This window comes from Bradysia coprophila, unplaced genomic scaffold (assembly GCF_014529535.1).
Source record: "Bradysia coprophila strain Holo2 unplaced genomic scaffold, BU_Bcop_v1 contig_138, whole genome shotgun sequence".
In the NCBI taxonomy this organism is placed as follows: Eukaryota; Metazoa; Arthropoda; class Insecta; order Diptera; family Sciaridae; genus Bradysia; species Bradysia coprophila.
In genome coordinates, this window is record NW_023503409.1 from 2704804 (window position 1) to 2727021 (window position 22218).

The 22218-nt window shown below is 33.5% G+C and overlaps 2 protein-coding genes across 2 annotated transcripts in view; one reads left to right on the forward strand and one right to left on the reverse strand.

Moving 5' to 3' along the window:
• LOC119073621 overlaps positions 1–17561 on the forward strand; it is a 54921-nt gene extending 37360 nt beyond the window's left edge. Inside the window, exons 4-6 of the mRNA XM_037179205.1 lie at positions 8110–8516; positions 9800–9917; positions 13132–17561. Of these exons, the coding sequence (XP_037035100.1) occupies positions 8110–8516; positions 9800–9917; positions 13132–13296 (690 nt within the window). The 3' untranslated portion in view covers positions 13297–17561. The remainder of the gene's footprint in view (positions 1–8109; positions 8517–9799; positions 9918–13131) is intronic.
• Positions 17562–21958: 4397 nt separating this feature from the next.
• LOC119073572 (homeobox protein orthopedia) overlaps positions 21959–22218 on the reverse strand; it is a 69007-nt gene continuing 68747 nt past the window's right edge. The window contains exon 11 of the transcript XR_005087049.1: positions 21959–21970. The gene's annotated coding sequence lies outside the window, so the exon portion shown is untranslated. The remainder of the gene's footprint in view (positions 21971–22218) is intronic.

Consider the following 22218-nt stretch of genomic DNA (forward strand, 5'->3'; position numbering starts at 1 on the left):
TATTTGAAATTCGGGGTGAATTTCTATTGAAAGTTATTTTTATGATTTTCTCTTTCTCTTATGGCTGTTGGATTTTATTTAAAGCAGATTTCTTCTTTAATTTTTTTTTTGTCAACCCTGATTACTGATATGTCGTAGATGGGACATTTTGGAGCTTTAAATTTATTTTATTGAATGTTATTGGAAACATTTATGTTTAGAGCCAATTCTTCCGAATTACCTTATCGTAATAATCACCCAAAATTTCACTGTATTTATATGCCCTTAAAGGTTTGGCAAAGTTCCAACGGTTGTTAAGTTCGGAAAAAGTCATTAGGCAATGAATAATAAAGCTTTTATCGCTTTGGACAAGTTCCACTGTCAATAAAAGTTAATGAAAGTTTTTGTTGCGAAACAAATTCTCTACAGTGATAGATTCAGTCTCTGCTAGCTTTGTCTTTGAACATCAATTGTAACTGCAGACCAGCTATCTTCTGAGAATACAGATGGAAATACAAGGTTGATGTTGTTTTGTGTGAACTTCTAAAGTATTGATTCAATGAAATTTAAAGTGAAGTGAATGGATTTACCGTCGTTAGTTGTTAAAGTTGTCTACTATAGTTATTACTAAGAACTCGACTGAACTTCGAGGAAAACTTTGTTCTACAACAGAATCCCACAAAACATTTTGTTCATTAGTTTGAATGTCATATTCGTTTTATGAAAAGTTTTTTTTTTTTGCTTCAAAAACTTTATGAAAGCTACATCAACAAGGGAAAACGGTATGTGATGGCTATGAATTTTCTGAAATCAGTTTTTAATTTAACTGAATTTGATCAGGCAATCAATCAAAATCAAGACGAAATTGATTTTCAAGACGTTATAGTAGTTTTTTAATGCCAGACATCGTAACCAACAATATCATGAGCTTCACTTAAAAATCATGTATAATATAAAGTCAGTAGAGATGTTCGCAAAGTGCTGCGATTTGACCCGTACTATCACTTAAACCTATTGTGTGCGACGTGCGTAAAGCTATTGAGATACGTATACCTCGAGCGAAGTTATCATATATTGTGAGATTCAGCTAAAATTCAGATATTGAAATAGGTTTCCGCAGAGGTCGTAAAACTCAATTTCCTTTATATTTGCAGACAAATTCAAATGATTTTGCTCAGCTCTTCTTGGGACTTCCAATAGACTGTGTGCGATTTTGAGAAAAAAGTTTCATTTTTTTCAATAAAAAGAAAATTTATCATGAAAACCATTAAAAAAATATTTAATTTTTTTTATAGAAATTATTGAAAAATATTGTTGCCATCCCGATGCCATCCCACTTATTAGAATCTTAGTAAGAATCCAATTAGAATGAATTAGAATGGTTCGGATATCCTTTTAGTCTCATTCAAATTACAGCTTTCAAAGTGAGATATAAAATCAAGCAGACATTTTTCAAAAATTCTGTACACACATTTGTTCTACAGAATAATAATCTACATGAATTAAAAATACATTTTTTATACTTCACACGGTCTATTACTTTCCAGGGGAAACTAGTTACAAATTATACAAAAGATCTGTTAGTCCGCGGTACCTCGTACAGAACTAAAAAGCTAAAACGCCTGTTTGCTCATGGCACACATTCGTACTCAAGTAAAATGCAAACCAATTTGAATTTTCGAATTTAGTCAGCACTAAAACACACTATTTTATGTGCTGGAACAAGAGTGAAAAGATCCAGTTAAAAGTTATGGAAATAAGAAATTTCTTACAGACTTGAAGTTTTGCAGCGTCCAACGGAATTGGATATTAGATTTCGTTTAACATTCATGAAATATTATGTTACATTCTTCACATCCCTTTTAATATTCATTTATATAGAATGTATGTATATACGTGCTGTGTGTTTCCTGTAATATATATATATATATATATACACTTACATAATACCGAAAGCCGTAATAAGTGTGTTTACAATGTACATGGCATCATATTTAAAAAGTTTGTGAAGCTGGGTGAAAAAAATCTCTTTTATAAACTTTTCGATATCATGGATTTGTAATGAAAAACTAAAGCTTTTACCGTTACAACTATACATACAAATTGAAGTTTTTAACTGAAAAAACTTTTTTTTTCATTAAAACTGAAGAAAAAGTGGTAATAAGCAATTTGAAACAGATACAGCACGTAACTGACAACTGCTTCCGAAATGTTGTGTAACTTTTTCGAATTATTGAACAATTTCTGTGAAAACGAACCAATCGGCTGATAATACGATACGATCACACAAAAACATTTTAAAAGCGGAGGAAATGACGCAAGTCCTATGCGCAAAAAAGTATTGATATCAGAAATGGTGACGCTCAAAGCTGCGATAAGTGAAGATTTAATTTTACAATTCATTGCTTATTTTAGGAGTTAATTATAACTTCTCCGGCGTACTACTATAAAGAGGAAGAGTCATTCCTGAACCGAAAGAGTTGAAATCAATATTCGAAGAAATTGTTTCAAACTTTGACCAAGAAAATTGATAAAAAAAGTTTCAAAACAAAGATTTTCAGTTTTATGTGGAAATTTCAAAGTCACCAGTGCGCTTTTCTTTCAATCAGAATTTTGAAAATTTGAAATTTATTTTAATTGGACTTGCGTCACAGCGCCTTATTAACGTGACACAATGATATTCTGCAGGAAGTTTGCAAGAAAAATTATTTATCATCTAGGTTGTCTAGGAACTGGGAATATAGCTCTTAAAAGTGTAACTTCGCGAAAAGTTCGACTAAAACTAAATTCATGGGTTCGATTTTAAATATCCATAGCTCTTTTGAATGCTTTAGTTTCGCTGAGAAAAATGTAGTTATTTTTTTGTACTTTTAAGTATATGAAGTTGAACGAAATTCTATTCAGAGTCATAGAGTAAAAGTATGACAATCGTGCGTTTGTTTCATGTACGTATATTCTGTAAAATTTGTTGTGTGTTGCGTTGTCTTTGGTTGGAGTAGTGAAAGTTTTTTTTCGAAAACGCAGACGGTCTTTTCTCACAATGTTATCCAGACAATCCTCTGTTTCTACGCTTTTTAATAAAGATTTTCTCAGATGAAAATTTAATAATGAATAACCAACATCATGCAAATGAAAATTCATTCTTCTTCTTCTAACAATCATCATGCATTCATGCCATACGAAACGGATCCTTTCCACAGTTACTAGCTATAAATTATTCTAATACTCTTACAATGCAATAAAACTTCTCAATGGTATGCCTTGATTTCGGTGTTACAAGAAATCTAACTGCTCAGTACTCGGCAAATGTATTATCCATAATATCTGTATAAAATCCCGCCTTTATCAGCGGCTCGAATATAATAATTGTTGAGAGATACTGCCATCTGTTGGTATATATGAAATTTGTATTCTAGTTTGTGTCTATTTAAGCGCGAACAACTAATTGTTCGTCCTCTTTGTTTCATCGTAGCCGATGACTACGGTCATCGTTAAATAAATGGTAAAAGTTGAAGGAAAGTCTTTTATTTAGAAGGCGGAATTATCACAATTCTGTTCATGGTCCTTCTACGCCAACTAAAGACCAGTGAAATAAAAAATACAGTCCACTAAACCAAATAAAATCAGTGCATAAATGGAATTAAAATAATTAAAACGGCGTCAGTGATACGTTCCGGCCGCATAAATAAATTAAATAAAAATAACGGCGACTGTGATACGTTCCGGCCTAGCAATAAAGTGAAAATTAAATAAAAATACCGGTAACAGTGATACGTTCCGGCCACACATAAATCAAACAAAATAAAGGCGACAGTGATACGTTCCGGCCCAACATAAAATAAATTAAATTAAAAATAAAGGCGACAGTGATACGTTCCGGCCTCAAGTGAATAAAACAAAGAATAACGGCGACAGTGATTCGTTCCGGCCTCAAAACCAATCAACCAGCCAGCCTACCGCATAATTAAAATAAAATCAAAATCGTCAGTGCATTAATTTGAAGTGCATTTAGTGCAATCCATCGTCGAAATAAAATTCATCAAAAAACAAAGGAAGGTCGCATCACACAACGCATCACAGTGCAATATTCATCATACCGTTGTTCAAAACACAAATCGAAATTGTAGTGATCGTCGAGTAAGGAAATGTTCTACTTCTTTTACGGTTCTAACCGTTCTACTGAATTTCTAAACTCATCAATGACTTTCAACTGTAATTGGTTTCATAATGCTAAAATTTGCCATCGTAGTCAACCGTATCACATAAACCGATCGAAATGCACTCTATGTTGCTTGGTTCCATTATCCATTTTTTTTCCAATGTCAGCAAACAACATCAACACTTCCTAAATTACATAGATTGATCACTCAAAGTTTCGGGCTGGTTTAAACCGGGGTTGACTCGGCCAGTTGTTACCGAGGGTGGTTGATTAAATTTGAAATTGTGCTGATTGAAATGGAAATTAAAGAAAAAAAATCATCGTATTTAACCGCCACGAAACCATCGAGCCAAACAAAGCAAGGTCACATCAAATTTGAACGAGAATATCAACGGTAAAGCAGTAAACCATAAATCAGCTGAGTCGATTTAAACACTTGAAAATTTACTTCAAAACGTCTACAATACATGAAAGCGAATTCCGGAGCATCCATTACTGGATTACTGTTGTCGAGCAAGTTGAATTTCATCAAAATTAATTCGGACCGTTGGGTCACTATGCTATCTACTACACACATTGAAAGGAGCATATTGAACGTCGAGTCACAAATTCTTCACTATCGACAACAATGTGAAATCGAAAGTCAGCTGTGTTGATCTGGATCATGAGCATTTGGTCAAACTGTAAATGTTTCGATGCACCAATTTCAATTCCGGAGCGACAACCGAATTCTTTAAGAAACAGTTACGATCACGACAGTTAAGGAATTACACTACACGAAAGCAACCACCGCATTTAATGTTAACAAATTTCGTCACAACAAAAACATTGGTCAACAACGGTGATGTACATTGTCGGTCGATTATGGAGAATCAGCTGAGTGGTTCGTTTCGAACGTTTCAAACTAATTATCGATTGGACCAAAGGATGCTAATGGGCTTGATGACATGTTCAAAATCAGCGGTAAAATCGAATTCAATTAACGTAAAGTAACTAGTTGTTCTCATCGCGGTGTTTGTTTTTATGTTTTTAAATATTTAATAAATATTTCAAGGTCGGCAGTGTATAAAATCCCGCCTTTATCAGCGGCTCGAATATAATAATTGTTGAGAGATACTGCCATCTGTTGGTATATATGAAATTTGTATTCTAGTTTGTGTCTATTTAAGCGCGAACAACTAATTGTTCGTCCTCTTTGTTTCATCGTAGCCGATGACTACGGTCATCGTTAAATAAATGGTAAAAGTTGAAGGAAAGTCTTTTATTTAGAAGGCGGAATTATCACAATTCTGTTCATGTTGACTTGTTATGTCCAACTCTTTGTCGAGGTGATCCTCCTCCGCTCGTTTATCACGTTCTGTTTCTTCCAAAAGGCAGCTGAGGCAGCTCGAATGAAACTGGAAGAAGAAAAGGCAGCTGAGGAAGAAGAAGCTCGAATCAAATTGGAGGAAGAAGAAGCTCGAATCAAGAAACTAGAAGAAGAGAAGGCAGCTGAGGAAGAAGAAGCTAGAATAAAACTGGAAGAAGAAAAGGCAGCTGAGGAAGAAGAAGCTCGAATCAAACTGGAAGAAGAAAAGACAGCTGAGGAAGAAGAAGCTCGAATCAAATTGGAGGAAGAAAAGGCAGCTGAGGAAGAAGAAGCTCGAATCAAATTGGAGGAAGAAAAGGCAGCTGAGGAAGAAGAAGCTCGAAACAAATTGGAGGAAGAAAAGGCAGCTGAGGAAGAAGAAGCTCGAATCAAGAAACTAGAAGAAGAGAAGGCAGCTGAGGAAGAAGAAGCTAGAATCAAACTGGAAGAAGAAAAGGCAGCTGAGGAAGAAGAAGCTCGAATGAAGAAACTGGAAGAAGAAAAGGCAGCTGAGGAAGAAGAAGCTCGAATCAAGAAACTGAAAGAAGAAGCTCGAATAAAGAAACTGGAAGAAGAAGCTCAAATCAAGAAACTGGAAGAAGAAAAGACAGCTGAGAAACAAGAAGCTCGAATCAAACTGGAAGAAGAAAAGGCAGAAAAGATTTAATTTTACAATTCATTGCTTATTTTAGGAGTTAATTATAACTTCTCCGGCGTACTACTATAAAGAGGAAGAGTCATTCCTGAACCGAAAGAGTTGAAATCAATATTCGAAGAAATTGTTTCAAACTTTGACCAAGAAAATTGATAAAAAAAGTTTCAAAACAAAGATTTTCAGTTTTATGTGGAAATTTCAAAGTCACCAGTGCGCTTTTCTTTCAATCAGAATTTTGAAAATTTGAAATTTATTTTAATTGGACTTGCGTCACAGCGCCTTATTAACGTGACACAATGATATTCTGCAGGAAGTTTGCAAGAAAAATTATTTATCATCTAGGTTGTCTAGGAACTGGGAATATAGCTCTTAAAAGTGTAACTTCGCGAAAAGTTCGACTAAAACTAAATTCATGGGTTCGATTTTAAATATCCATAGCTCTTTTGAATGCTTTAGTTTCGCTGAGAAAAATGTAGTTATTTTTTTGTACTTTTAAGTATATGAAGTTGAACGAAATTCTATTCAGAGTCATAGAGTAAAAGTATGACAATCGTGCGTTTGTTTCATGTACGTATATTCTGTAAAATTTGTTGTGTGTTGCGTTGTCTTTGGTTGGAGTAGTGAAAGTTTTTTTTCGAAAACGCAGACGGTCTTTTCTCACAATGTTATCCAGACAATCCTCTGTTTCTACGCTTTTTAATAAAGATTTTCTCAGATGAAAATTTAATAATGAATAACCAACATCATGCAAATGAAAATTCATTCTTCTTCTTCTAACAATCATCATGCATTCATGCCATACGAAACGGATCCTTTCCACAGTTACTAGCTATAAATTATTCTAATACTCTTACAATGCAATAAAACTTCTCAATGGTATGCCTTGATTTCGGTGTTACAAGAAATCTAACTGCTCAGTACTCGGCAAATGTATTATCCATAATATCAATCTTACAGGGATTGTAACAAAGAAGAAGGAAAAATTCTTCGAACATAAAAGAAACAATTTCACACAAAGGAACAATCATAATTCAAAGCACTTTACTGTTTATAGCCTTAATTCTCCATTAAAATAATATTCTCTCTCAAATGATATATCCAATAAAACCCAACCGTTTGGCAGAAATGGTTGTTTTTGTTTGGTTTCAACACACACATAGAGAGAGAGAGAGTCCTTCAAGGAAGTAAAATTCCTATATTTCTATCCATCGCTTTGAATTTCTTTTTTGTAGTCCAGTACTTTGTGCGCTTTATATATCTGATTTGAAGCTCTCGATTTAAAAGCTACAACACTGTCAGTTTGAAAAAGATTTAGTAGGATCTTCTACTCTTCTTTACAGACATATCCGTTACATAAGCTATATTCTGATAGTACAGAAGAGATTCAAAATACTGTTCGAGAACTGTAAGAACACACAATTTCGATCCAATTCTCTATATTCATACCGCATAATAATAAGAACATTACGAAATGTTACGTATAGTAATTGACGTCAATGTTGGAAGTGGAATGAAATGGATTGAAGTTGTCGGCTCTTATAATTCTCTACCTGCACCACAAAATATAATCCCGACTAAAATACATTGACTTTCGTAAGAAGCAAACGTACTGTCCTGCCTGATGCAATAACTCAACTCATGCAATTAACAAAATGATGTAGCATCAGTACAGTAAATCTTACCCTTTCGACTGGACTAATGTTATAAATCGTTCAACTTACAATATATCTACACTCCGAACACAAAAAGCAATAATATCGTTCTTATGTCTGCCTTATTTCCACAAGTATAACGCACCAAACCATCAAAAGCTCGTTCATCGTTTTGCTCCGTCTGTTTTAATGTATATGGTAGCACGGGTAAGAATGATACATTATGTCCCGAAGTAACCGTAAACCTTTCTCGTATAGCATGACACTTTTATACTTTTAATTAATTCGTTTTTTTCTCCTGCTTCAATCTATATAGGAACTAGACATGATTAACCTATTTGGCTCACCAGCTGGGAGAGCCATTAACGAAATAACATCAACAAAAACGTGTAACAATGCAGAAAGTAACAATAGTTCCGCAAAACCATCTGCCAAAAAGCATCTCCAACAACAGCAACATAAACTTCATTCATCACCCCAGTATAGTTGCAATAGTCAACAAACTAGTAACACCATCGATAATCGCAGTTTGCATCAGCAGCATAACGAAATTCGATATACCGACTGCAGAAATGGTTCAACAATAGAAAAAACGACGAGAAATTTAATATTTAAGTCAAATGTGATAGCTAAAAAGGCAAAGTTTTGGAAATTTTTAGAAGAAGACAAGTGGGATAAGAATAGTATAGAAGATTTATCGACGTCGAGCAGTGGGAAGAGTAGGTGAGTACAGCATTGGATTTATTGCATTGTTTTATGGTTTGGGGAATTGATTTCGAAAAATTGGTACAATTAGTTGGTATGTGGATGTATTGATGTGATAAATGATACCGAATTCGATAAAAAAAATTATCGTCACCATTTTTCAAACTGTGTGACAATCTATTCAGATCACGTTTAGATATTTGCTCATAATACATGAATCGTTGTCTATCGGGATTTTATATTTTGTTTTTATTCGAAAGCTATAAATTCGTTCAACGTCGGAAGGTAAAGCCCATATTGCCTATGCGACAAAACGTATAGCTTCCCTTTCTTCCATGTATAGTATGGTCAGTGAAGCCAAAGGAAAGTGTTACATAACTCTGATTTCGTCAGAGTTCTCTTAGGCTGATGTGAAAATGTGTCTTACAGATTTTAAATTTGCATGAATTTTGTTTTTACGTAGACGTGCAACTGATTACTGGTTCGAATAATATTTCCGTTGAGAAGAAAAGCCATTATCCTGATAAATGGCACGTTAGGGGATTACTATAATGGTATTTCATTCTATTCGTACCAAATCTCTCATAAAACAACCTGTATTATGTTAATTAACCTTAATGCAATATAAATATGAAAGAAAAAAAAAGAAGCAGAAGATAAGACCAAAGCGTCTCGAATTCCATTCCACAACTTTTATCCCAATTTTTCTTGTTTCATGGATGTGTGTGTGTCTGCAGAATTTAATAAATCTTTCGAATTTGACACGTACTTGAGAGAAACACCCTTGAGAACACACCGGTCTGAAGAATGGTAAATTCAATATTTCATTAGTGGAGGATGAAATTCGAAAAGTTATTGCGTGGCATAAATTTAAAAAAAAAAGTCATCGAGGAGTTTAACGATGCGAATTTGAATAAAAGTGGAAGTTGTTTTGTGTGTGTCGATTTCGGTTTCATTTTTCTTATTTAAAATTTATGTATTAAATCTCACTTGAGCATTGAGTGCTATGGGTACCGTTTTTGGACGTAGCAATTATGTTATACGGATATATGCACGCCTTAAGCCAAATATATTTTATGCATAATACTTACTGGTTTAATGGGAAGACGTTGTCGTACGGAAATCTGGTACAGGGAAAATGAATATAGATTTTGTCAACGCGTTACATATTTATTGGACGCTGGAAATTGAAGCGAGGGCTTTTATGTTGGAAAATTAGGATATCAATAAATATTTACGTTTGAAATGAAAATTGAATAATTTAAATCTTTACCTACGCTCCGTTTGATTTGTTATTTCAGTTTAGGCATATGGCGAAAGCAGAGCAAAAAGTCAAGTAGTGAATTGTATCGCGAAGCAGCACAAATTTTGGGCCTTTCATGTACGCTGAGTGACAGCTGTCGTTGCTTGGACTGTCAGGTAATTTTGCAAAGCATTGAACTAATAGAAATATTTACCTAAAGTCTAGAACAATCAGGCCGAGTTCATGTTGATTTTATTATTTGTTGTCGTCTTTTCGCCCTTCAGAACCCATTCATTTCAATTGGTCACAATCTTTTATTCACATTTCCCATGGCGCCATAGCTTCTAACTTTGGTTGGTTGTTTGTGCACAGCCTAATAGCCGAAAATAACCTAAAGCCAGAGCTGTATTGTAGAGGAAAGCCATAATATATTCATTATCAATAATCGCATGGGAATTGAAATACGGTGGATTTTGCGACATTCCTTCACACGCAGAAAGCATGCTATTTATTTCCAAGAAAATTATGTGCTCAGACATGGAAAATTCGATTTTGAACCTACGCGTCTGGTATGCGGTTTTTTTTTCGACACAAGAATTCAAAATGTTTACTTTCACAAGATGTCTGGAAACGATATTCGTGACACGAGTTTTGTAATTCAGTTGCTTCATTTAGCTGCTTCCACAAAAATGCCAAACTCCAAATCGATATTCAATATTTACAACTATATGGATAGGTTTCAGAATCAGTAAAAATCAACCGCACATATAAGAGTTTGCATTCATGCATTGCATTACAACTCGCAACATATATATTCACCATAACGAAATAAACACTCGAAAATCTTGGCTTCAAGCTACTCGTTCGAAAGCTTATTCAAACACATGAAACTAATTCGACGAATGTACAATGGGAGCTTATCCAATTGTCCATAATATACCCTGTTTTACTAATTAATTAATTTAATATCAAAATTACAGCAGAACTGGATCGTTAATAATAATGCGTTGTACAGTGTTGTAGAACATGATTCTGGTCTCATGCACATTGATAATTGATAATATGCTAATTGCCAATCATGCAATCAAGTTGAAAATTATAATGATGCTGCTGAAGTTAGTGATGCATTTTATTCCAAGATTTTAATCAATTTATTCGACTTGATTCAACTGTTCTTGTGTTCGGGCGTTTTTGCTATCAGATGCAGACACATTTTATTGTTGGGTATTCATTATCGTTTGCATAATTTTTTTTATATTAATAAGATGAACCAAGGATTTACATTGTCTTCTGATGGTAGAAATGGTTTTGCTTACCCCTTGAAACGTTGTAAATGAAGCTAATTGAAACTTTATTTTTGGAGTACGGGACGATGTAGATATGACTATTAGGGATGGTTGATTTTCTGGGGCTGGCCAACAAAAAAAATCGGTTGGTCTACGTTGACCCCGACAAAGAACATTTTAGAATATTTTTCAAACAATGTTAGCTGGACAATTAACTATTGAACATTTTCGAACCAATTTTGACCCATAAAAACGCTTTCACCCTAAAGAAACGTCTGGTCATCTACTATCGAAAACGATGAAATTTGAAGCATTATTATAGGTTTTATAGTCAAAAGTGTGATATAGCGATACGGTTGCCGTTTCTAGGAGATTAGGATATTTCCATTGAGAGTTTTTGCGGCTATTATATTCCACTTTATCGTAAAATAATGTAGAGAATTGAAATAGGTAAAAAAAACTTGCAAACTTCAATAATATGGGCAAAAAGTGGTTGACCTTACGTTGCGGAGGTCCAATCGAAAGGTATTTTGGTGTTGCTTCGAGCCGGAGGAGAGACAGCAGAGAGAGAGAGAGACCATATTTTGTTTACTTCCAGCCAGAAAGTTCGAAAAATTGGTTTTGAGACGGCAATGAGTCGTTTTCTGGCTGCAAGCAAACTCAATATTTTACATACTTTTGTTATCCCTAAGGTCGAAAGTGCCTTATTTCAACCCTAGGGATGTAAAGTAAATTGAGCTGATAAAATGAAAATTCTCGATTTCGTGTGTTAATCAAGAAAATACTCACGAAAACTCTTCTTTTCACTCTGTATTCGCTAAAAGCACCCATCAACAAAATATTTCTTTCCATTGTCTCCAGAAATAGTTTTGACAACATTCATTTGATAGGAAATTCTTTCATCAGTTCCATCATTGTTCCCCATTTGAACTAGTAATATTATCAAATATATTGACAACTACTGACAAGTGATTTCCACAAATGTTCAGAAAATAGTGTGTCAATAATTTAATAATTTTATCAACAGTTTGTTCTCCATGTTTGATAAAAGAAAGAGTCTCACTCGAACAGAGAGTGTCCAAAATTTATTTATGATAATAAGGGAGGGACGGATCGATTTTTTTCGCGATTTTTTGTCACATATCAGTAGAAACACGAAAAATAAGAAACTGGTACATCGGGCATTCTCAAAATATTGTCTCATTTAAAAGATTTTACAAAAAGAAAATCGATGAAAATAGCACTTCCCACTCAATTTCACACCCAAATCACATCCACTCTGAACTTAGTCAAATATGGCTTATCGAAGAAAATCGTCGTCAGAGTCGTTAATCTTAACATGAGTATTGTTTTTGAAACGTCAAATCACCAACACAAAAATTTAGTGTCGACTGTGAAAATTGTAATAATTTCCGTGATTTCGATGTGATTTAATTCAGATTTTGTGCGGAAATGTGCTTCTTGTGTTTTTTTAACAGTGCAATCAACGGTAGACTTAAAATATTCGTCAAAACCACCGAAATTACGAAAAATTTACATTGACCAATCATGTAAACAAACAACAATATTGTCGTTTGGTGTGATGTGAAGTTCAAAAGAGATGACCCAGTAGAAATAAAATGTCGGCGGTAATCTTAAAAACTACGTTTTAGCGGAAACGCTTTAGTTTAAATGTGTATACGTTTCCGGTAAAATAAATTAGTGCAAAAGCAATCACTTTTGAGGTACCTTACGATAACACCTTTAGTTAGGGGTAGGTCACATCCCTCATTCCTTGAAACACTCGAAACAGCACGTCGGCTAACTCTTTCCCATACTCTGAGTCTGTAACTACACAATTCACTATATTTTTTGAAAAAGAAAAGATTACTGCTGCTCTGTTGAACAACCTGAAAAGTATAAGATATTGTGAATGGGAACATTTAATTTATGATCTCCATTTGAAAAACTTTTTCTTTTCATTTATTATTTATACAAAGCTGTCACACAACGAGCACAATTTTTTAGTTTTTGCTTTAGTTTTGATTTTTTTTTTATTCTCTGAGAATTGATGCACATTGCCCCAATTGATAACAAAAAAAAATTTCTTTCAAATTTATTGCAGAGTCGCTACTTTGACTGTGATGATTCAGATACGTGTTCTGAACAATCATATTCTGGCGACGATGACGATGATTTATACCAACTGAAAGCCAACGATAATGGCACCGAACACAAAAAATCACATGAACCATTAAGTCCAACGGATAAAATTGGCGATGATACGTAATTATCTTATTGTGAATCACTAAGTGACTTAAGCACCGACGATGGTAGTGAACGTGACAAGGTGACGTAAAATGTGTATAACGACAACCCGATTTGCCAGTGTGTGCAACAGAACTTATTTAAAAGAATTATTATTGTACCAATAAAAAGCCGAACAAAAAGAAAACGTTTCGCTTAAAAAATATAAAAAAATATCGCTTATTCACCCCTCCAATTCGTAACGCATAAAATATAAAAAAGAAGAAGAAAAAATGGAAGAAAAAACACCTTTTTGTACTTTCTCAACAACCTTAGAGATATTAAGGTACCCATAATGTGTCAATATTTACTTATTCTTTATGTACGAAATGAAGAAAAAAAAACTGAATTCTCCAACCAATAAAAAAATCAAATTCAGGTTGATGTACCTATAAATTTAACACGAAAACATTATACAATACATAAACATCTGATCAATGCACAGCATTATATACCTGAAAACGAAATGTTGCTGAAAATTGATGAGTTTTGTCACGTGTTTGTTATGCTTTTTTTATTATTCGTTTTCCATACACTTGCGTTGTGTAAAAGCTCTGCGCTATAAATATTTAACCGAAAGAATAAATATTTTTTATGCAAAAAAATTAAATGAAATAAATTGATTATTCGGTTCAATTGTTAAAATTAATAGTTAAAAACACCTTTTTACAGTTTAAAAAAAAAGTCATGTGGAAACTAACCACTTATTAACAGCTGGCTGAATGGTCGCCCTCTGCTTGGGAGGTCAGTAGCTTGTTAGACAAGAAAATTTCGTAAATGCAGACATAAAGTAGCACTGATTGTAGATTAATAAGACTAAAAGCTAAAGAAGCAAGCAATGCAAACATGTACTGAGTAACTTAAATATGAAAGTCATACTAACGAAACCCGGCGAATAAGTTGAAAGCTTGGAAAAGTTCAAAATGAGCAAGCTTAAAGATTTGAGATTTTAACGTAGTGCAGTCTGTCAATTATATCTTTGTTTTTCCTTTGTAAGTGTCCGGCTGCTGTACAATTTTTACAATGCAAAATTTTAAAAGTCTTCAACAGATTGTTATCTATTCGCATGTTGCTAACATCCATGCATGGGAAAGGCTGTTCTGTCCACTGTTTTTGTTACTATTTTGTGAAAGTATGTAGAACCATCGAAGGATCGTCTAAAAATTGTGAGATGAAATAACTCAATATCTGTTGGATTCTGGCCTTTACGCTAACAATTTTACTTCATCCGTCCTGCTACATCTTGCTAACAATCGGGACACTTTTTTATGTGTATTCAAAAAACACTGTCATTACTGCATTACATTCATATTGCCTTTTGAACAGTGTATACTATCCATAGTTTGTGATTCTGTTTTAAAGTTATGGTTGCCACCTAGCGACTTGGATCATAAGTGTGGCTGTGTAAGATTCTAGAACTTCTTCTTAACACTTCAATTACAATATCTTTAATGACAGAATTATGAATTCTTTACCAAAATTAGCGAAACTTTTTGGAAATTTTCCTCTTGCGCCCATTAGAACTCAATCACTTTCTTCAATTTACATTTGATTTGGATGTGTGGTATATGGAAGACGTGGTTCATCATAACCTTGGTTTTTCTGCATTTTGCATCGGATTCACGAACTGCTGGATCTACTCTTATTAGTATTTTTTAGAACCTTTTCAATGTATGACATATCTATGGTAATTCTGTGAAATTTGTTGATCCGAGCCGAATACGAGGTCAACACCCACACAAAAAGTCATTTTTCCATCATTCGTTTTGAAATGAAAATGAAAACGATGTGGAGAAAGTTTTACACCGTGAACCAAATTTACCACCTTAAATACTTTAAATTCATACTTTGAACTTCCAGACTACATTCATCATGAAAAATCGGTATTCAGTATGACGGTCTGTTAGCTTAATCCTTAGTTTGCATACAATTAAAAACTTTTCTTATCAAAATTCGTCTATCGACTGCATAAATTTGTCTACGTATACGTACAGTTGGAGGCAGTGTAAAATAAATCAAAAATATTTCCAGTGAAATTTATTTTGAATCTGAAAACAATATGACTGCGAATAGAAGGCCACTACGAAATCGTAAACCAACATAGCAGATGCCTCAAAATTTTGGAGCCACATTGTAACTTACTGAGAGGAAAATATGCTAAATTTTCTACAAAAACAAAACTTTAGCTCCAGTACAGTAATTATTTAAAAATCTGTTAGTCCGCACTTCGTACGGGGTTAAAGGGAAAATCAACTTTTCGCAAACAATGTTAATGAGCTGACGTTTATTTATTCAGGTTTGATAATTTACTAACAATTAATAAATAAATGTTAACGAATATTGATCATCAATTAGGGCAGTTTGAGCACAATGGAAATGTTATCTGATACACAACATGTTCGAGTCTTTATCTCAAAAGCATTGTAAGTCAGTGTGTAAGTCTTTTTTTTCAGTAAATTACCATTCGTACTCTTTCAATTTCAAGCTATATTTGAAGGACCATCACTGATTGCCGATTGTAGTTAACGATCAGTATCATTTTATCTATATACACACACACTGTGGCAATGCACCAGCTCGTAGGTACTGCATTAGTGAATTGATGAATATTTTAGTTGGCAACATTATGGGAGAAAAGTATTTTTGAAACAGCTCTTGGAGTGCCCATTCATTACAAAAATAATCCATTAAGTTTCAGCGAAACAATGACCAACGTAAAACAAAGCTATATCGACGACACTATACCGGACTATTATACATTTTTGATATAATTTTGCATAATTAAAAAGAGCCATCATAAAACAGAACAAACAGTGAATTTCATTGCTAAATTACACGGTTGATTAGAATAATAAATTGGATAAAATTTATGCATAATTTTCAATACAAGCGTTTTGTACATTTTATAAAGCAAACTACCTAAAGTGAAAATCGTATAAATTTTAAATTAAACACAAAGTCTGGCGAAAAGGAGGACGATACAGTAGCGCGAACATATCCCGACAGTTTTGCGTGGAAATGAGATAACGTCCCACCAGTATAGCGTCGGGAGAGAGATTTGCGCGAATTTTCTTTCAATTAACTATGAGAAAATTTAATTGTAAATTTGGCAGTTTTTTTTAGATGAAGTTTATGCACAGCGAAAACACCATGAACTGTGTCGTTATGTGTGTAATATTACCAAGTTATTACCAAGAAGATTACCACTTAATGATTTGAATTTTCAGAATGTTGAAAGTGAAAATTCAGTCGCTGAAGATAATCGATTCGTCTAACTCTCTTCGTTGCGAACGCTTCAATTTGCACACACGTTGATTTTCTGTAGGTAGTTATTATTAATTAGTTTAACCTACTCATGAGACGGAAAAGAGCATATAAACTTACTGAGCAGACGATGAACGTTTTAATTATTTTAATATGAATTTATGTTCCAGAAATTGCAAAGTAAATGACACACACACAAGAAAAAGAAAATATTTTTAGCGTAAATTAAACTCGAACCATGTAAATAATGTAATTACGGTGAAAGATGTTTGTTTATGGTAAATTAAAAATCTAATTGGAATAAATTCTAGTTCATTGTAATAAGAGATATTGTTAATGAAAATTATGAATGTTAATTGTAATATAACGATTTTTATTTTAAAATTCAATTGTTAGTTGATATGCTTAGAACGTAAAAGGTCGTCAAACTCGTTCTTTGATTTATTTATTTTTTTGTCCAGTGGATGTTATACTGCTAGTGACCGCAGTTGCATATTCGTTTTGTTCCATGACCTGTCCAATTTCATTTAAGCGATGCTATTTGTTCCATGGCATCAGTGAGTTTCGATTGTCACCCTTTGTGTCATTTTATTTGTTATCGAGAGATATTTGGATGACTGGTAGCACACACTGGACATATCTTACTTTTCAGTTCAGAATGTGATTTATGTTGCTTTTGAAACTGTAACACCCAGATCCAGAAAATGTTCTTTTCTTATCAGACAGTACACACAAGAACCATAACTTTTTGAAAGTTAAATTTGTTAATATCTAAAAAATGTTGAAAATATGATGAAAACTTTTATGAGCTAGATTCGGTAAAGTGTACTCTAAGTCTCCATTTTTGTTAAGAAACGATGAGTTTAACGGCCTATTTCATTTGCAAAATCAAATTATACTTAAAATAAAATCGAAAATGTTGATGTATTTTACTGAATTTAAGAAAAACTTACGTGCCAAAGAAAAGAAAAAAATTAAAATATTGAAAAAAGGAGGAAAATCTTTATTATTAAAAATAAATAAATTTCAAAACGAAAGAAAGAATTTCATTTTATTGCGAATTTAAGTCTAAAGAAGATAATGTCTAAATGGTCCATAATCCTAGTACAAAAGATTTCTCAATTTTCATCAATTTTCAAAGATTTTTCAGAAGTTTTCCTAAATTTAGCCCAAATAAAGTTTTTGCGTGCTTTTCGTTTTTTTAAATATTCTTGTCTGTTTAAAAGCGAAAAAAAGGCTGCAATGCGCAACCAGTAAAAACGATCTTTTCAAAAAATTAAGTTACAATAAATAAAAATCATCCATTCTACTACGTCCTAAAGTCCCCAAAATGCAACTAGCCAAAGCACCTAGCAGGGTAATAGAAAAAAATAAAGCAGTACTTTAATCGAAGTATGCGAATCTTTCCATACCTTTTTTTTCATAATGTCATTGCAAAATTACCATTAAGGCTGCTAATGGTATTATTGGTATCAAAAAACTACTCTATTTGACGTGTAAAAACCTCTATTACCCTGCTAGGTGCTTTGAACTAGCGTTTCTCCGTTGAAATGCAATAGAAACCTTTTGTAATAGGTATTGATCGTGGTTCGCCAGAAGCTTTTCGCATTAATGAACCCAATTTCTTTATAAATGTACATGTTTCAGGACACATGCAACCTAGTGATTCAAAAGCAATAGGTGTAATGATTATGCTTGAATCTTTCAGCATTATCTGCAATTGATCCTGATTTTTTGGATGATTGACTTATGTAAGATGCAGCTAGTGTGTCTCTAATGGTTACATCCCACAAAATCGGTTTACCGTGACTCCATGGAATTAGAGTCATACCGTCCGGTCTTTTACCGTCGTCTCTAGAAATGACTGGAGGTTGTACTAGATTCGGAAAACCTGCAGAGGAATATTTTTTATTCCACACAAGATTCCACATCATTTTCTATGGTTTCAAGAGAAGATGGAAATAAACAGAACCTAAAAAAAGTAAAAACTTATCGTGAGTTAAGTTTATTAACAATTTCCTAAAATTATTGCAGGCAGGTCTTTTTTAGCTCATCAACTTATTGGTAAATTCTGAAAAACCACAATCTAAACGAAATGACGTATCGTATTTGGGAATATGATTTTTAGTAGAGCCTAATTTTTGCTGGACCCTGGTGAAAATGAAGAAAATTTTGAAACCTTTACTTTCACCAGGAAGTATTATTACTTATATAGTTGACTTCAGTGAAATTTAGACATGAATTTGCTTCAGGTCGTTTTCATCTGGTCCAATCACACCAACATACGTCTTCAGGCCCGGACTAGCTATACTGGGCGATCGGGCAATGCCCGATGCGCCTTTTGCTTTTCGGCGCTCCTCAGACAAATAAAGTTTATTTAGGCGCCTCTGAACCTTTTTCAGCCAATTCCATACACGCGCGTGGTAGCTGTAAAATAAGGACGTCATGAGCAGTTTTTTTGTTGTATGAATAGACCAGCTGAAAAACAGCAAGTCGTTGCCTAAATTTCGCTGACGTTTCCTGTATCAATTACGGATCAGAAATAATTAAATTCTACCGAATAGTACCCGTATAGTCAAAAAATATGTTAAAAGATCTCCTTGGAAAGTTGTTCACTTACATTCTAAGCGATAGTTAGGTACACTAGTCATACCCAATTACTTATATGTAAAAAGGATTTAGCTAAATGTGTTATTTAGCAAAAGTTTAATCTCGTAGAAAATAGAACTTTAAACAGAAATCTTTGGTTGGTTTCCTTTTTCAACAATAATTTCGGCTAATAATTTAAGGCAATAACATGACGCCTTTCCATCAGTACCATTACCATGTGCAATCATGACATTATAATTAAGTCTTATACCATCCCAAATAATACCACAACTAATGATGCGACCATGACACAATAAAGTCAGTCGACAAGTCACGACGACGGCGTTTATAACTTTTCTTTCAAATTTATTCGATTCAATAAAATCTGTAATGTAATGGAAAATGATTTAAAGGCGTATAGGCCTTTAAGCTCGATGTCATTATATGGAAATTCAATAGGTAACGAAACCGACATATTTTCCTTTCTGTTAACGAAATGATTTTCACAGCACTTTCTGCATTATTTACACTTCACAAAACATTTTCTATTTCTGCTGGAAATAAACTAGCACAGGTTGAAGAGGGGGTTATTTGAACGGATACTGATCAGTCATAAATTTTTTGAAAAATAACTTTTTCTGTCGTACCCAGTTTCTTGTGATTAGTTTCAATGTCATCATTCTCCACCTTAGATCACTAGATATGATAATAATGGGGGAGGCGTTTTATTCAGTCGACATATGAATGCTTCTGATAATTCCAGCAACATTGAACGTATACGAAATAGGAAAACTGTCTGCGAGAAAAACATAATTAAGTGGAGAGTCATTAAGCGAACTATTAGTTGAGCACATCAGCGTAGACGCGTCTATAAATTACTTTCAGAATTCCTACTCGTACTCATCAAATATTGTTTATCAACCTTTTGTGGTTTTAGACTAAATTCGCAAGAACTTAATTGCAACTAGTAACAAAGCGTCACTACAAAATTGCAGAGGTGTGTGGGCAACAAATCAAAAAAAAGCTTCCACATACCACAAACTCGTTGAAGTAAATAAAGAAATTGCTTCGTTCGCTCCGTTCGTTCATTCATTCATTCAGTGGTAATATAAAAGTTTTGTTTAACAATAGAAAAAAGAGGTGAATTTAATGGTTCCATGTTCGAATCACATGTCTAATAATGGAAATGTTGTATGTGAAATGAAAAGGGACATTAGATTCCCATTAAGACAAAAGTTAAAGCCAAATGATTAACAATAAATTCAAATGGTTTCCAGTTCGTTGGTTGCTATTAAACATACATACGGTATGCGTAGTTTGCATATCCTGTGTGAATGGTGAAATTGTATTGAGGATTAATGGAAAACAATTAATAACAATACGTTTTAGAAAGGACACACACAGAGGATATAATGTATATTATAATGGCTTTGAAGATGTATTGTTGTATAGCAATTCACTATTGTTATACTCGGATTAACTATAATTGGTATGGTCATATTGTTCACAATTCTACAATTTAATATGAAAAATTTTGATTTATGACATCTTGTCCCAGTCATTTGATCAAATTAATCAAAATGAATTGATTTATGTTTGTTTCGGACAGATCAACATTTGTAAAAGCTTCATTCAAAATTGTTTCCACTCCAGGAATCACAAAAATATTAATGTCAATCAACTGAAGTAATGTACGTGGTGGTGTATGGTTGCAAACAAAAACGATTTTTAATAAATGAAAATTAAGTCAAGCTTAACGACCTCAACCCTTATCCATTTTTGGATTTATCAAACAAGTTCAGTCATTTTGAAATTGTACTCGGGCATAACGCAAATAGACAAAGTGCGTACGGTGATAAATTATGTTTGAGTTAAACATACGTCAGTCAATACTAATACCGAATTACATATTCATTTATTGTTTTGGGTTATGGGCTTCCTTCGCGGATTTTGTGTCGATAATAGTTCAAAAACCTTTGTAAGGACAAAAGTTTTTTTTTCGCGTCTTTGCGGAATGCATCGCTTGTTTCGGTATTAAATCATCTATGACGGTAAAATTTGTACTTTTCGAGCTAGAATCGGCGAATATGTTGAACAACATCAAACAACACCATAATTATGCTAAATTACCAACCTCAACCCCAGAATGTAAGTCGAGTGAAGAAGTGTAAGTATATATTCTTTAGCCCTGTACGAAATAGAAATTATGAATTTTCGGATTTACTCATAAATTATGTCAGCTTGAGAATTTTCTGACAAAAAATGACCTATATTGCTGGAAAAGTGTGTGAACTAATCTCACAAAATTTGATTTGAAAGTTTTTGACATTTTGCCATCATCATTTTTCTACTTCGCATACATTTATCACCGATCTTATTTATACAGCAATGTTTACGTGCGGTTATTCGTTTCGCACTAGGTATATGTATGGACTCGTACGGGGCTACATCGTTGTATTCTGCTACGTTTCGACCCAATGTATGGTTTTTCCGTTTCAACTGATTTTTTTTAAATGTAAATCTACACCGGGGTGCGCCGTACGGTCGGTATATTATGTTGTGCAATGGGAATTAACCAAAAGAAACAATTTGCGAATATGCGCAGTTCGTTTCTTATTACTGATATACAGAGTGTACAGTCAATCCATTAAAACGTTAAAGCTCCATGCAGTTCTCTATAGAGTAAGACTTGTAAGACCTATTGGTTAAATTAAATAACATTTTGGTGACACTACAACAACCGGCCTAATAATTTAAATTTCAAATTAGCGATAAGATTCCTGTTGTTTAGCAAACTGAAAAGTCTTTCTGTCATCCGAACAATCAAAATTTAAATAATTATTTGGAAGCTGTAATCATCTGTTGTTGAAAACAACGTCAAAGAGGAATTATCACTCTAGGTAGAGTTTTCTTATGTAGAAAAAAAAACGTATTGCAAAACTAACGAAGTATAAGATTTTGGTATTCAAACATTACGTAATTCTTAAAACAAAAGAAGCAGTAGATTCATTGATTATATCTCTATATGTTAATGGTTAAGAAAGGATAAGTT